The sequence below is a fragment of the Lepisosteus platostomus genome, chromosome 5 (assembly GCF_059453375.1).
Source record: "Lepisosteus platostomus isolate fLepPlt1 chromosome 5, fLepPlt1.hap1, whole genome shotgun sequence".
Classification (NCBI taxonomy): domain Eukaryota; kingdom Metazoa; phylum Chordata; class Actinopteri; order Semionotiformes; family Lepisosteidae; genus Lepisosteus; species Lepisosteus platostomus.
The window spans coordinates 59,066,363-59,082,888 of NC_142615.1; the positions used below are offsets into that span (position 1 = coordinate 59,066,363).

A 16,526-nucleotide genomic window follows, 5' to 3' on the forward strand; every position below is an offset into this window, starting at 1 on the left:
CGGTCTGTCGCCAGTGGCGTTTTGTGTAGACCAGTGTTTCACACTGCCCAGAGGAATCCTGTGCAGACTGATCTTCTGACACTCAGTCTCCCATGGGGTGGTACTGCCCTGCAGAGCAAACACATCACTGATGAACTACCCGGCTTTCAGAACACATGACGGCAAGGCTGTGCTGCTTAAGCATCTCACCGTCTTCCTCCTCATCTTTCGAGAACACCACGCCATTGTCCTCCTGGCTCCAGCACAGGCTGGTGTTTCTCAGCTCGGTGTGCTTGGACAGCTCTCTCGTCAGCTGCGGAGGGAACAGCATCACAGCGCCCGGGTCAGAAATCGGGCTCGGTATGTCTTCCTGAATGAGAGCTGCAGTCTTTTCGCGGTGGGGAGGAAGCAATCGCTGGGCGAAACAGGGAAGCAGCAGCAGACAGTGCCTGTGGCGGGTGATAGTGGTCTGTAGTGGAGGTGGAAGCTGGAGTGAGCACTCTGAAAACACGGGACATAGCAGGATTCGAAGTTGCAGAACAAAGCACGAAGGCAGCCAGAGAGGCGATGTCGAAAAAAGGCAAATCTCTGAGCCGATAGATACCCAAGCGAAGCAGCTAAGAGACAAAGTCGAAGCGAGAAATCTTCAATGCCAAGGAGCAAACACAAGTGCGATCCAAGAGCAAGGTTGAGGGAAACGGGGTCAAAGCATCGAGGAAAACTTGACTAAGGAATGCCAAGGCTAAAGCCTGAACTCCCTAAGACTGAGCGAGGAAGTGATGTCATGTGAGGGCTGATCGTCAATATACTTGGATAAGGAGGCAGGTGATGGCTAACTGTGAGCAGGTGGAACTGATCTTCCACCTGATTGCACTGTCATGGCAACTGGGTGATTGACAGGTGGCCACGTCGGTTGCTGTGGTTACTCGGGAGGGTCTTCGAGCAATCCGATGTGAGCAGGCATGACACAATAAAGCCAGCAAGGGAAACGTCAGCACTTCAATATAACCGCAAGCATGATCTCCAGTATTCTCTCTCTTACATTCCAGTTTAAAGCCCTTACTAACTCTGTAGCGGCGAGGCTTATTAAAATACAGGAATTAAGTTTTCTGTTCCCTTGCCAGTCCCTCTCTCCTTCACTTCAGTGGTGCTTGAGGCCACTCCATTTGGTTCACAATTAAGGTGTTTCCCTAGCTGATAGAGTGTCCTGATAAGGAACAGCTCCCCAATTCCTGAGATTCTCCAGCAACATTAGTAATCTCAATTCTGGCGCCTAAAAGTCTGAGATTCCAAGGTAAAGTGTTATTCAAAGTTGGTTTACGACTCTAAGGTCAGAGGGCATGGTTACTCATTATCAGCCAATCAGGAACTGGTAGGGCAGGTTAACCCCACGTGGGTCATGATGCCCATGAAACTTTAAACCAATGAACAACCTGCAGTTCCTCCAGGTAAAAACAGGCAACACAGACAGCCTGTAAACCGGTTCTCAGGGCAGAACAGTTAGGAAGCGCAGAACAGTTCGCAAGGAAACACAGTTCCCAAGCGCAGGACATTCTCGCAGTGCGCCTGCTGGACATTCAGCCTCAGGGTTCCACTTGAACATCCTCAGACTCAGCCCGGACCACCACATAACGGCCAGTGTGTCTGAGTGCAGGACTTTCCTTTGTTCTAAGAGTTGAGAACGGAGGTAGCTAGCGCGTAACCTCCACCCGAGGTTAGCATCAGCAGCAAGCCTCGTGAACAGGTTGGAGGCTTGCTGCTGATGCTATTCAGCTGAATCACTATTCAGAACTAGCGCTTCATCACGAACAAACCGGTCTTCTTCTTGACCTGCTGGGACCCGCAGTCATTTTTCTCCTGTGCACAAATTTTGCTAGTAAGCCAGAACTAACTAACTTCAGAGAGGCCACTGCTAGAGCATCACAGTAGAAATCTCTCTCACCACGTCGCAAACAGCACCACTGCCTGGCACCGAGCCAGAGAGCGCGGATTGGACAGCAACAAGCCGCCCTTTGCTTCTTTGTGTCTGCAGGAGATCTGACTCCACACAGATTGGATGAGTATACAACATTCTGCATTACAGCTCGAGAATTCAATTGTTACCTTAACCACAGTTGATATCAATTTAATTCCTTTGAGTGATGTACTTGTTTTGAGTATCTAGTGTAGAAGTTGTAACGAAGTTCACTTATGAAACGGTCTAAATGAATGATATACTGAACGTATGTCCTCTTGGTATTGGTAACTCTTCGTGATTGAATATATACCTGTTGTATTCTGCTAACTCTCGATAAGATCTGTTATGTTTATATGCACATTTTATGTATTAATAAATGTATTCTCGTATATTAGTACCTGTGTGTGTGCGTTGTTTGAGTTGGATTCTAATACCATGAAAAGAATAATTTTGTGACTCACTGCTACAGTTAAGAATTATCCCAGTTAAGGCACAACCCCTACATTACTGGTGCCTCGTGAGAGGATACTACAACTCTATAACTCCACCCTATATCTTTGTGTCTATTCATATGCACCCTTAATGCAAAATGCCAAAAGGAAGATAATAGTAACTTCTTGTGTTTGTTTTGTATGGTGTTTATTAATCACTTCCACTCCCCAGTTTATAAATACTCCCAGTCTGTCCACAGCTCTGCGCTCAGCTTCTCTTGCTCCCCTCCCTCCACCCCAACTTCACCCTTTTGGCTGCCTCCCTGGCTCATTCTTCACAAATTATTTCCCCAGCCAGGTGAGGTAACACTAAAATAATAAGTACACTATCCCTTTTATATTCATCTGATTGTTTCCTCATTAGTCGATTTTGGAAGAAACTACTAAAATGCTTTTTTTCAACCAAAGAAAATCCCAAGTAATGACTCATATTGGTAGGAACCCACTGCGTGTAATGTGTGACAACCATTTTGATTGAGTGTATTTCTGATTTCTGTATAACGTAGCAATGTGTGGCTCCTTATGCATAGCATTGACTGGATTATCTTTTTTGTCTACTGCAGCTCCACCTATGCACACTGACACAGTCTAGCAGTCGATTTCCTATACCTGGACCAGAAGCCACTCCTCAACATCTGGGTCATTAGGATTCAGTCCCGAGTCCATTAATATCCTCACTCTCAGTACCACCCTCTTCCCTGCGGAGGAAATAATGAAATCAGCGTAGAAGACAATAAAAGAGGCAAACCCCATTCTGAAGGAGCATTAAGTGATTCAACCTGCCTGGTCTGAGGGACAGTTATATGGTCAAGGACGTCAAAACATCACTTACAATATTACAAAAGACTGGTGCTCCGGAGGTGGCTCCAGAGTCTATCCCAGCAAGCAACAGGTGCAAGGCAGGGCTCACCCTGTAAGTAATGCCAGTCCGTCACAGGGCACACACCACAGCTAATTTTGCCCAGGAGGTAATTCAAAACCTACCAGCATGTCTTTGGACTGCAGGAGGCAACCCATGCAAAAACAAGGAGAACATTCAAACTCCATGCAGACTGAACCCAGAGCTCAGGCAATACGAGGCAGCAATGCTAACCACTGCACCCAGTGCACCCTGGGACTGACTCTGGGCCACCACAAGCGCAAACTGGACAAGCAGTCGCGGAGAGCGAAGTGCCGGCGACGTTCCCCGCAAGTTTACCCCTATAAGGCTGTTGAAGTGGCCCCGCAATAACTTACCACTGTAGCAGAAGAACGCGTAGGTGGTATTGCAATAATAGTCATTCCAGGAGCCTCTCGCACTCCCCTGCAGATTCACAGCGCCACAGCTCTCAATGCCGCCATAATTGTTCGGCTCCCCCTCGTACCAGGGGCGGAAAGTGGAGAAGTCCCCATCGGACCACTTCCAGGGCTCGGTGAACAGCCCGATCCAGACTTCCCTGCCTCCGGCTGTGACTCTTACTAACTCATTCTCGCTCTGGCTCCTCACCCGGGTCAGGTGGGTGTAATGTTCTCTGCAAAACATCAGGGCTTCTGTCCAGTTCTTGGCCTCAGCCACCAGGAAGTATTGATCGGCTGCGCCTTCCCCCCCTGAAGAAGTGAACCCCAGTCAGTAGTCTGGTTGAGGGTCACGGAGCAGTGTTAGCAAGCAACAGGCAGGATACCACCTGGATGGGACGCCAGTCCACCGCACGCAGACACAAGCCCTAGGGTCAGACATTCCCAGCAGCCAATTCACCCACCAGAGCTTCGGACCATGGGGGACACTGGAGCACCTGGAGGAAACCTAGGGCCCTGGTGCAGGATTTGAACCTAGGGCCCTGGTGCCACGAACACGGGGAGAACATGCAAACTCCACCTCGCCACCCCAGGATTTGAACCTAGGGCCCTGGTGCCGCGAGGAAGTGACGCTAACTGCTCCTTATATAGCACTTTTCTGGACTCCACTCAAAGCGCTTTAACGGTAATGGGGACTCCCCTCCACCAACACCAATGTGCAGCCCCACCTGGATGATGCGACGGCAGCCATAGTGTGCCATAATGCTCCACACACATCAGCTATCAGTGGGGAGGAGAGCAGAGCAATGAAGCCAATTCATAGATGGGGATTATTAGGAGGCCATGATTGGTAGGGGCCAATGGGAAATTTGGCCAGGATGCTGGGGTTACACCCCTACTCTTTTCGAGAAATGCCCTGGGATTTTTAATGACCACAGAGAGTCAGGACCTCGGTTTTACATCTCATCCGAAGGACGGCACCTGTTTACAGTATAGTGTCCCCGTCACTAAACTGGGGCATCAGGACCCACATGGACCGCAGAGTGAGCGCCCCCTGTTGGCCCCACTAACACCTCTTCCAGCAGCAACCTTAGTTTTTCCCAGGAGGTCATCCAGGTACTGACCAGACTCACACCTGTTTAGCTTCAGTGGGTTGCCAGTTGTGAGTTGCAGGGTGATATGGCTGCATTATTATGACTACACATTCAGTATTCGTGCGAGAAAGACTGTAAAAGACTCATGGGACATTTACCTTGATAGCAAATGGAATACCTCGTGAAAGTGCAAGAGCGATCAGCCCACAACCCGCTGCTGATCATCGCCACGCAGTTCTCCTTGCCGCTGTAGTTGTTCGGTTCTCCCGCGTACCAGCTGGTGAAAGCAGACCTCCTGGCGCCATAGAGGTAGCCCCCCCCAAGGGACCACTGCCACAGGTCCCAGACGTAGTACAAGCTGATCCAGGCGAAGCCGGTGGCCGGCTCGGCGGTGGCGAGGAGCTGCTCCAGATCGGCTGGCCCGCTCACGGTAGCCATGTCCGTGTACTGGCCCCTGCAGTACGCCCGAGCCCCCGCCCATGTCCTACGCTTGCTAACAAAGTGGTAGCGGTGAGGTGAGGCCAACGCCCAGAGGCCTGAAATGCGGGAGGCAGGGTTGAGGCTTAGGAGCAGTGAGTGATCAGCTCGTGATGCCTGGCCAAGCCAGCCAATGATGGGCCAACGCATTGGAGAAGCAAATCCGGTCAGGAAATGGCCTGGCACTTCTCAACCTGACATTTGTGGCTGTCGTTTTGAGTGGTTTCATCTTCCCTGGGGGAGAATTTCAAATGGGTCTGCCCATGCACTGTGAAGTGGCACAGGGGCTAGAGCACTGCAGTTTCTCAGCGCTGGGACGCTGGGTTCAGCTCTGCTTCTGGTCTGGTTTGTATATTCGACACTGTGCTCACACTGGGTTTCCACTGGGTGCTCCAGTCTCCTCGCCAGTTGAAAGGCATGCTGGTATATTCACTGACGTCTGGGACAGTTAGTGCAGGTGTGAGTGTGTGTGCCCTGTGATGGAGTACCACTCCTTGTGCCTGCTGTAATAAGCTCTGGCTGTGCCACCACCCTGAACTGGATGAGGTGGAACAGGTGGGAGGATGGAATATTATATAATCAAGAGCACCTCTGATATAAATGTCGGGTGGAACGATAAATTGACACAAAGCAACAGCATCAACAAGACCAGATGATAATCGGTCTAAGGAGGTACAACCTCCAAGTTGATAGGCTGGTGGCCACAGGTTTCTTGATGAGCAATCGGCCCCTCAGTTATTTCTGTACTTCGCTCAGGTCCAGATGAGCGGACGAGTCCAGACGATCGCAGGCCATACAGAGGGATTAGCGGAGGCCGAGAAGCGGGCAGCAAATGAAATTCAAATGATTTAAACCAGAAACACCTGACAGATGACGTCTAACTGCAGGGTTCTGGCGTGCAGGCGGGGAAAACAAACTTTTGATGCAAAACTCAGGGAGGCGACTCAGGGAAAAGACTGAGGTGTTTATGCTGATGAGTCGTTTGCATCCTCAAAACAATGTGGGTGAGCCATAAGCCACAGGCACAAGGCAGGACAGATGAATGACTACGTTAACACAGGGACACCAGCCCATTGCAGGGCACAGATACGCCCACACTCACATCAGGGCCAATTTTCCCAAAAGCCAATTGACCCTCCAGCATGTCTCTGGACTGTGGGAGGAAACTGGGGCAAACCTATAAGAAACACACATGAACTAGAGGGACATACCACCTCCAGACAGCAGACAGCGGAACTGAACCCAGGGTTCAACCACTCCAGTCATTATACATCAAATGAAACCCAGTTAACTGATTGAAAAGGATCTATCCAGGTGAGCCAAGTGCTTAAGAGAGGTTAGCCATCTTGAACCTGCAGAAAGAGACTGTACCCCCAACAGAAAAAGTCTTGAACAGGTGTGCATGTGCAAAACTCTTTGCAGAAACTCCAAACTCTCCTCGCAAAGCACATAATCAAAGGACATATCAATGTCCTTTCCTGGACTCTTAATGGCTTGAATACACTCTTCATGTAATTAGACTCGATTGGCGCTGTTACAAGGCTCTCACTCATATAAATTTACTTGTCATGCTGCAGGACCAGGAGTAAATAACAGTGCTTTGATTAATTAATAAAGGCCTGGATCACCTTGACTACAATCAATTAAACAATTGGGCTGTTAAATTAAGTAACTGAGGAATCATTGGGAACAAACATAAATAAAACAGGTGATTCAGGGTGACCTATAAGATTCACTAGACCTGAGCTCTCCCTCGGTCAGGATCAGAGAGCCCTGTACTGACTGGACCAGAGTTACAGACCCCTGGACTGACTGGACCGAGGCGCTGGCCCTTTCAACACCGAAGTTCAGAGGTCTGAATAAATCTCTTTTTATCTTCCATCTCCGCCGGTCCAAATTGGAAAGGAGATTACAATACATGTACTGTTTATAATCAATTTTTTTAAACCAGCCATAAATGAACCTTGGCAAACTGTCTACAACTGTTCACCGTTTTTTTTTCCTCTACAACACTATATAAATTTGTGACCAATTCTAAATAAAGTAAACAAGTAGGAAGTAGCAAATGGTGTATTTGAATGAAGCTGAACACATATTTCTTTGCCTCTTTACTGGAGAATATCAAAAAGGTGCTCCAGGAAAATCCTAACAGGCCATCATGGACATCTCCCCTCTTTGACACGCTTGTGAGAATGAAGAGCACGTTCAGCAACAGACTGATCCAACCGCGGTGCAACAGGGGGCGCTACAGGAGGTCATTCGTGCCTTCTGCCACCAGACTGTACCACTCATCCACTGTGTGCCTGGGATGGGGCAGCACTGACTCTGACCTGGTTTTGGACTAAACAGTAAACTCTGTGCTTCCATCGGGTTTTTTCCCCGTTTACAATTGTTTTTTGTGCAATACATGCCAGGGACTTTTGCAATATATTTACATTGTGCAATACAACTTTTTTGTGTACTGTTCTGGCTTGCTCTTTGTATATTCTGGACTGTGAGCGACTCTTCTTAGTGCACTTCTCACTGACTGTACTGATTGGATTGTGTTGTTGTATTGTTGTATCATATCGTTACACTGTCGCTGTGTTGACAGTGCTGCTGTCGCACTGCAATTTCCCTCACGGGATCAATAAAGTATCTGTCGATAAGTAACCGTCGTTGTGTTTCAGATAGTTACAGAGAGCTGGTGACACAGTTCTGTTCACATACTGGGGTTGCCCTCCCATCTATCCAGGACATTTATGACAGACGGTGCTTGAGGAACGCTCTAAGCATCATCAAAGATCCCACACACCCCGGCTACAAACTGTATGACCTTCTACCATCTGGAAAACGGTACCGGAGCATTCGGGCCCGGGCTACCAGACTCAAAGACAGTTTTTACCCCCGCACTATTAAACTATTAAACTCACAGCCTCTCTCACTCTCACCTCACCTCTCACCTATGATTTGAACCTCATAATGCCTTACCAAAAACTCAAACACACATTGAAATCTACCTCTACCTTACATGTCAAAAAGCTCACTCCCCATAATTTCTATCCTTTTATTTCATTCTGTTGATGCATGTTTTTACACATCTGACGTTGTTTTGCACATTACCTGTTACCTTTTGTTGTTTTGTACATTGCCTGTTGTTGTTTTTGCACACTGCCTGTTGTCTCTGTCTTTCTTTTATTATACAATTGTATTGTTGTTTTTTTGTATTACTTATCGTCTGAGAGCTAGCTAAATAGCTTTTCGTTCTACCATATACCTGTATACAGATGCAGCCATTCAAAATGGGTGAGGTATTTCGCGGCATACCCCGGTGGGCGTGTCACAGTATCACGCGGTATCACGCATTTCACGTGTGTCACGTGACTAACTATCCGGCGTCGCCTTGTAAAACCGCCAGGGGGAGCTTAACCTCTCATGTACAGCATTTGAGCCTTTAATTTTGAACTGTGTATTACAGCATGTTAATCATCAGTCATTAAAATGTTGGTATATATTATGAAAGCAAGATTGCTCAGTTGGACAGAAGTACACAACCTACCTTTATCAGAAATATTTATGCATCAAAGCCTTTACTGAAGATATTACTAATAGTATTAATAATGGATGACTTTGGACAAGCTGTATACTCAAAGTATAATTTCTTTAGCACATTTGTACAAGCACTTGGAATCTGTCCAAGCCATACTTTGTCAGGCATTTTGTTTTACTTCAACGGGGCATAAAAACTTCCTTGCTTTTAACAGGGCGTTTCATAATTTCTAGCTACGAAAATGATTTAAAATGCGACACCTATCATTCAACTAGAGCTTAAAATATCACAAGGAAAAATACACACCGGTATTCCATTTCTCCCTAAACATTGTAAGCTTCGAAGTCTTTAACTAACGTGATACCGGAGTCAACAAGCATACTTTTAGAATTTGATTAAAAGGGAATATAATATGGAATCGCGTATCTAAAGAATTTAATAACGGTATGATTATATCCGTGTACTGCGGCAGGACTGTGTAAGGCTGTTTCGCCTACCTGAACATGCGAGCTGTCTTGTAGCCTACTGGTCTAGGTGCGTGACTTCCAACTGGTAGGTTGTGTGTTCGAATCCAGCTGGTGCTGGACTTTTATTTTAACAAACATTTCTTCGAAAAAATAGGTAAGCGATATTATGGACAATCAATTGACTTTTATATTTCAAAATATCGCAACATGATCGATATTTGCGATATTTTGAATATATCTTCCCTTCTGACAGTGGTTCCTGCTTCTATTGTGTGTGTGTGTGCAACAGTAAATTGTTATAGAGAAATGGAGGCGGGACAGTATGCGTTACAATATAAACATTTATATTGATTTAAATCGTGTTCTGATTTAAATCGCAAACGCGTGTTTAATTATGTGTTTTTTAATCATGATCAGGCTAATGCATTTCTACATTTTCTGTATGAACCAGCTTAGAGGTTCATACTGAAAGACAGCTTGTGTTTAAATTGAGTGTAAGGTAATTTATGCTTCTAAAGTCATGGTCAGTATTGTTGTACTGTGCTGTACTGTGTCACATTATTTTATAGCGTTTTTATTGCGTTATTAAATCCGGTGGCGCTGTGTTAGTTTCCTGACTCACATTATTTAAACTGCGACACTGATCATTCATCTCTAAATAAACTTTATTTTATATAGCATTTTAAGCGAATAGGTAATTAGATTGCTCATAAACCTAATCACTTTTTCTTCATAAACACAGCGTGATTGCTCTCTGAAAATGCTTTTCCTTTATTTTTAAAGTAGGCTCAGATTTCAACTATAGATCGTATTATTATAAACTTTCTTGGAAAAATGTATTTTATGTAAACCATGTTTGCTATTAATTCATTTAGGGCTAAAATACGTTCATTGTCTTCTAATCGAGTCGAGTTGACATTGGAAGCCTGCCACACCCGGACCGTTAACGCATTAGCACGTCAAAGCCCATTGAGCCAGTATTGGCTTTAGTATCCCCCCCTTCTCCCCTCAATTCAATTCAATTCAAGGTGTTTTATTTACATGACAGATGGGTACAAGCAGTGTTGGGTACTGTATGTATATTGTAACGCTTACGGCAGACAGGCACTGTGTAGGAGCCGACGCACCAGAGCAGCGCCTGCAATTTTTATATTTATAACTTAGTTTTTAAAATTAGTCAAGCAATACGAAGCATCTCCTTTTACTTAGTGCCTGAGCATACTGCAACGCGTGTGAAGCCCATAAACGATATTAATTTTGGAACTTAAACATACAGTATATGGCTGGTCTCGGTACTTTAAAGAAAACATACACACCAGTATTCCATTTCTCCCTAAACATTTTAAGCATCGAAGTCTTTAACTAACGCGATACCGGAGTCAACAAGCATACTTTTAGAATTTGATTAAAAGGGAATATAATATGGAATCGCGTATCTACAGAATTTAAAGACCAGACAATCGCAAACTCGTTTTCAATAAAATTATTTTATTCATTCAGCAGTTTGTGAGAGGGACATCCAGCAGGGAGAGACACACACACCGGTTTTCATTGACAACATTGTTTTTTTTTCAATTCCTCTTGTCTAACAGGAATGTTTTGTTTGTGGACAGACTGTTAGACAAGAGGAAAAGACTGCCTCCTCCTACGAAGCATTTCGTTGATCCGATCACGAATTCTTTTCCAGTCGTACGCAGCAAGGGTTGAGAATCTCCGATTCACCATCGTACTAATGGTTTCCCGGAGATTGGGTTAAAAAAAAACAAAAAACATACTAACAACTGTGCCATCCTACTCCTTAGTTAATACATTTTATTATTCATAAACAGTTAACATTGTTAGCAAAATATTTTGAATTATATTTAACCCTATTTTTTCTTTAGTTTTGTATTTAACTTATTATATGATAGTCAGACTTAATGTATATTTGAACAATGAAAATATATTTTTACAAGATTTTACATTAAGCTCTTAAAATTAATATGGTTAATAATAGTAAACTGTAACATGCTGTAACAAGATCGGTTACAAGAAGAAAATGCTTTCAGAGAAAATGTTTCAACCAAACTTATTCCCACACACCCCGCCCCCACTACCATTAGAATATACACAAACATTTTAGCGTTTCATTCTGAGCAGAAGACCCTCACACCTGAAGAGTGCTGGCTGTGACGAATTAAACCGGTTTTACAGGTTTCAATCACAGACCATGTGACATGGGACTCAGTAAACTACAGTAACACCGTATTTGATAACGCTTTAAAAACGCTATAAAATAATGTGACTTGGCACAGAACAAGTTTACAACACAGTACAAAGATAAATGCTGACCATGACTTTAGAAGCATAAATTGCCTTACACTCAATTTAAACACAAGCTGTCTTTAGCCCTCTAAGCTGGTTCATACAGAAATGTAGAGATCTAGGCTCAGAACACACAGCTTCATTAGCGAATACATATGTAGGACAACTAGAGAAGACGTTTTACAGAGGGTGGATTTTTAGAAACATCCCATCAGACATCCCATCATATTCACAACGTGAAATCTAGAAAATAATATTACGTAACCAAAATCCGCAATATGGAAACAGAACCTGTGTAATTGTTGATAGATGATGTACTCGTAACATTTTTTCAAGACGAACTACAACATTTAAAAAATGACTTGTATGTACTTGATATCTCTAATCAATCCACGGGTCCCAGCACAAAACGAAAGTAAAACGCATACCGTTTCTCGCTTCTTATTGCTCAAAAGTAATTTGACCGTATGAAATGCATAATATAAACCTAGAAACATATACGTGAGCAGTACTTAAGCACTGTAGTATCGGTGTTAAGACATACCTCTCAAATACTGTAAATCAAGTTAAAAATATCTCAAGACCGATTCTGGTCGTAATGAAACCATGCAAGGGAGTTTTTATGTCCGTTGCAGTTCTTTTGCAACATGAATATAATTATATCGTTATTAATTTCTTGAGATACGCGATTCCATATTATATTCCCTTTTAATCAAATTCTAAAAGTATGCTTGTTGACTCCGGTATCACGTTAGTTAAAGACTTCGAAGCTTACAATGTTTAGGGAGAAATGGAATACCGGTGTGTATTTTTTTCTTTAAAGTACCGAGACCAGCCATATACTGTATGTTTATGTTAAGATTTCCCTTCAGTGGTAAAATTAGATATGAATATTCAATACTTAAACGGGCACAGTTAAGACATTAAATATACATGTACATATTGTATACAGTACAGTTTGCATACGGTAATATGTTTATGTTACGCGATTAAAAAATAAATAAATAAAACTGGAAGGTCCAGCACCACCATTATGTTTATATGGTTGTTTTTGTTGGTTGGTTGTTATTATGGTTATTAATAATTCGATCTATAGTTGTAATCTGAGCCTAAATAAAAAGAAAAAGCAAGTGATTAGGTTTATGAGCAATCTAATTACTTATTCGTTTAAAACGCTATATAAAATAAAGTTTATTATTAATTTGCTGGACAGAGCGGTGAACATTATTATGCATAAGACAAAGATAACGATCCTGATCAGTTTAGAAATCTGTGTACGCTGTAAGGTTTTTACTTCTTAAACTTTTAAAATACACGTTTAGAATTGAAAGAAATTCTCTTCCTGGTATAGCAAACCAGCACGTCTTTTTTCTCCAATCAGAGGGGTGTCAGATGGTGTCAGCCAATCACCATTCTGCGTTGGGTAGCAACGGGTGACTGTTCTCAGGCGGAAGATGTAAACAGCTTAATGTTCGTGTTAAATATTTTTTTTTAATTAAAATTCATTCTATACAGCAATCGCATATTTGGGTACCGTTTCATAAAACTTTCATGCTTAAAATGTTTAGGGAGAAATGGAAGACTGGTGTGTATTTTTTCTTTAAACTACCAAGACCAGCCATACACAGTACAGTTTACATACATACAGTAATGTTTTAAATTAATATCGTTTATGACCTTCAGATGCGTTATGCTCCTCTTCTTTTTATGCTCAGCTACTAAAATTTCCCTTTAGTGGTAAAATCCATATAAATATTCAAAACTAAGCGGATTAAAATGTGCACAGTAAAGACATTAAATGATTCAATCTTTCCACTACCAACCAATGCACCACGAGTGCCCCTGTCGGTCATTTTGGCCAGCCAATCACTTGCCCTGCGGTATGCTCCGGTGCCCCGCGGTGGCTTGTGGGTAGGTTACCGTACCGCGGGTTTTTACCGCGCATTTTGAATGGCTGCATCTGTATGAGTATAATGACAATGAACTTGAACTTGAATACTGTGCAGTAATGCAACATCATCCATCCAAACAGAGGTTCAGGGTTAGTAAACACAAATGAAAAAAGGACACACTAACCTGAGACGATCAAGGTGAGGCATGCCTTCTTAGCCATCACTGCGGGTCGGCGAGCTGCAATCAGAGAAACACTTAAGAGCTCCTTTCAGATTTCTTTGATTTTCATTTAGATGTAGTTTCCAATTAGCTTCTGGCCCTTAGTGGCCCAGATGGGAGCTTGGCTTTGCCGGACAAACGCAACATAATAAAGACATAATACATGATCAATTTACCAAGACCTGAGATGGAGTGGCGTCCTGTCCAGGGTGTAGCCTGCCTAGTGCCCTTTGCTTGCCAGAATAGGTCCTGTGGTCCTGAATTGATAAGATCAGATCACTTTTATTAGCCATATTCAATTTCTTGTATTAAGAATTTGTCTTTTCGCAGACCCCAGCTTGTTCTCCATGAGACACACAGACAGGGAGAGAGAAGCTGGGGGTCAGAGCGCAGGGTCAGCCATTTATACAGTGCCCATGGAGCAGCTGGGGTTCAGGGCCTTGCTCAGGGGCCCCAACGGAGTAGGATTCCTCTGCCAGCCGCTGGATTTGAATCGGCAAACCCTTCCAGCCACAGACACAGAGCCTTAGCCACAGAGACACCGATTTGTTTTTAAATGGATAAGCAGTTACTTAAAGCAAGGTGATGTCATGAAAATAAAGGAGAAGCTGATCATTTTTCATCTTTCTCATCAGGTTCTCCCTGGGTCAACATCACTTGACCGGTGCAGTTTCACTTAAGGCAGAGCCTGGCTTTGGAGTCGTCACTTACTTCAACAAAGCAACCGACCACTCCCTCTTCAAAACAGGTCGCATCACAGGCTACAGTGAAATAAACACTCTTTTTGAGCCCTGTCGGTACGCTGGGTACTCCAAAAAAAAAAACCCTACCCGCTTAAAAGTTCCCAGACTCTCAAATGAACAAGGCTTTCATTTCTTGCAGGTTTGGACATTGACAATCTTTTAAATGTCCTGAAATTTCCCTATAATCCTTAAACGCTCCCTCCACACTCTGAAACAATAAAATTGGGATTTCCAAATAGGTCACTCATTCTTACACCTCATTTCTGAAAATTTGCACTTTTTTGTGCATTTTTTTGTCGCTTTGCATGGCTCCTGGACATTTTTTTCCCCTTTAGTTTAGTCACCACTCACCGTTCTCCTCCCCTCTGGAAGCGGGGGGTGTCTCTGACCTGCCTGGGATGCTGGGTAGACGCGGACTGTTTCCAGGCCTGTACGGCCCTCGGTCTTAACTCAGGTCACCTAGCTGCGGTCCCCATGGAAACCATTTGGGCTTAGCGAGGTCCAATCTAATTGGTTCTCTGCAAGGCTTGGACAATATTCAAATCGGACTCCCCCCACCCCGTGCCAGGTGTCTAGGCAAATCAGTCTCTCTGCTTTACTTTGGAATCATTTAATTTTAATCCCTGGCAAATCAATTTCATTTGCACTCAAGGTTTGGATTTATATCCACTGGCGGGGGGATAAATGTGTTTTCTTACGGCTAGGGTCCAGCAAAAACATATACGACAAGACAAAACACTGTCAACAAAGAAGGTGGCGCAACAAAGTTTTAGCAGATTATTTCAGAAAATTAGTTTACACTGTTCAGAAGTCAGACGGTGACACGGTTCTGGTACAGCGGTTAGCATCCTTTGACGGCCTGGCACCCTGTTCATCAAAGGTACACTGACAGGCTGAAAGAACTCTTTAGTCTGAAGGAACTGAGTCTCTTCAGTCTGAAGGGAGTGTCCCACACTGACAGGCAGGAGGAACAGAGTCTCTTTAGTCTGAAGGGAGTGTCCCACACTGACAGGCTGAAGGAACTGAGTCTCTTTAGTCTGAAGGGAGTGTCCCACACTGACAGCCAGGAGGAACTGAGTCTCTTTAGTCTGAAGGGAGTGTCCCACACTGACAGGTCTGAAGGAGCTCTTTAGTCTGAAGGGTAGTGTTCTACACTGACAGAATCTCTTGAGTCTTGAACATAGATCAAAGTGTCAGTGGATCCAAAATCCACTGACAAAGTCAACCCATCTGATTTCTTCGGAATGAACCGTGAAACTCCAACCACAAGTGGAAACTACCTGAAATTGAGAAGAGGCACCAACATTGTATGCACTATTCTAAATGAGATCCTCCTACTGTGCAATACAATCTTAACACAACATAGTTTCATCTCTGCTGGCAGCTTTTCCCATATATATTCTAATCTATTTACTTCAGTACCACTTCGCATGTGTCTGCAAATGTCTTGTTTAGCCAGCAAATACTCGTCTTTTTCAAAAACAGCTTCAACCTCAGTGGGTCCCCTTTTGTAATGGCATTTAGTACCAGCATGCAAAACAAACCTAGGTTGAAGGTGCAGGATCGTGGCCATAAGCCCTGCTATTTACTTTGCAAATTACAGCAGTGAAGTGGCGTTTCATTTCCTCTCGACCCGTGTGCCACAGGGTTAGATCAGCTTGTCCTGAGTGTAAAAGACTAAGCCCACTGGCAAAGAGGTGCTTAACCCACCCAAGAAAAGTTCAATTTCTTAAAAATAAGGGATTGGCGATAAAAAAGGCTGGATCTTGGGTTCCCCTGAAATTGTGCCTTTCTCGATCACATACATTACGTTGACATTATGCGACGCGTTCCTTCTGGTGCGATAGCACAATTCCCGGTTGCCATCTTATAGCACAGGAACTAGCCTTCAAGAGAGCAGCAAACACTGTACTGTACACTCACAGGCTGTGGGCCTGAACCTTTTTTTGAGCGCTGAAAACTCTGAAAACTACGAGGGAAGATTCTCCAAAGCACGGACAAAGTTAACCCAGTCGGGGGATGTAGCCAGATTTGGGGGGGCCTGGGGTGCCACATCAGCCGCCCGGCCACCATTTTAGGTGTTACCCCCAAACCCCCT

The 16,526-nt window shown here is 44.1% G+C and overlaps 1 protein-coding gene across 1 annotated transcript; it reads right to left on the bottom strand.

Annotated features, from left to right (window-relative positions):
* Positions 1-109: 109 nt before the first annotated feature.
* On the bottom strand, positions 110-13,686 carry LOC148670338 (macrophage mannose receptor 1-like). The gene is made up of 5 exons (XM_088632556.1): positions 13,650-13,686; positions 4,955-5,332; positions 3,664-4,014; positions 3,037-3,125; positions 110-292 (listed from the first exon to the last, which is right to left on the bottom strand). Exons 1-5 carry the CDS (start codon positions 13,684-13,686, stop codon positions 125-127), a joined length of 1,023 nt encoding a protein of 340 aa, XP_088488682.1. The 3' UTR covers positions 110-124.
* Positions 13,687-16,526: the final 2,840 nt, after the last annotated feature.

What these genes read in the sequence shown, in the direction of transcription:
- LOC148670338 (XM_088632556.1), bottom strand. Translation starts at nt 13,686, where the DNA reads ATGGCTAAGAAGGCATGCCTCACCTTGATCGTCTCAG. An exon ending in GTATTCCATTTGCTATCAAG is followed by an intron (nt 4,015 to 4,954) that starts GTAAATGTCCCA and finishes TCACTTCTTCAG; the next exon opens with GGGGGGAAGGCGCAGCCGAT. An exon ending in AGGAGTGGCTTCTGGTCCAG is followed by an intron (nt 293 to 3,036) that starts GTATAGGAAATC and finishes TTCCCTCCGCAG; the next exon opens with CTGACGAGAGAGCTGTCCAA.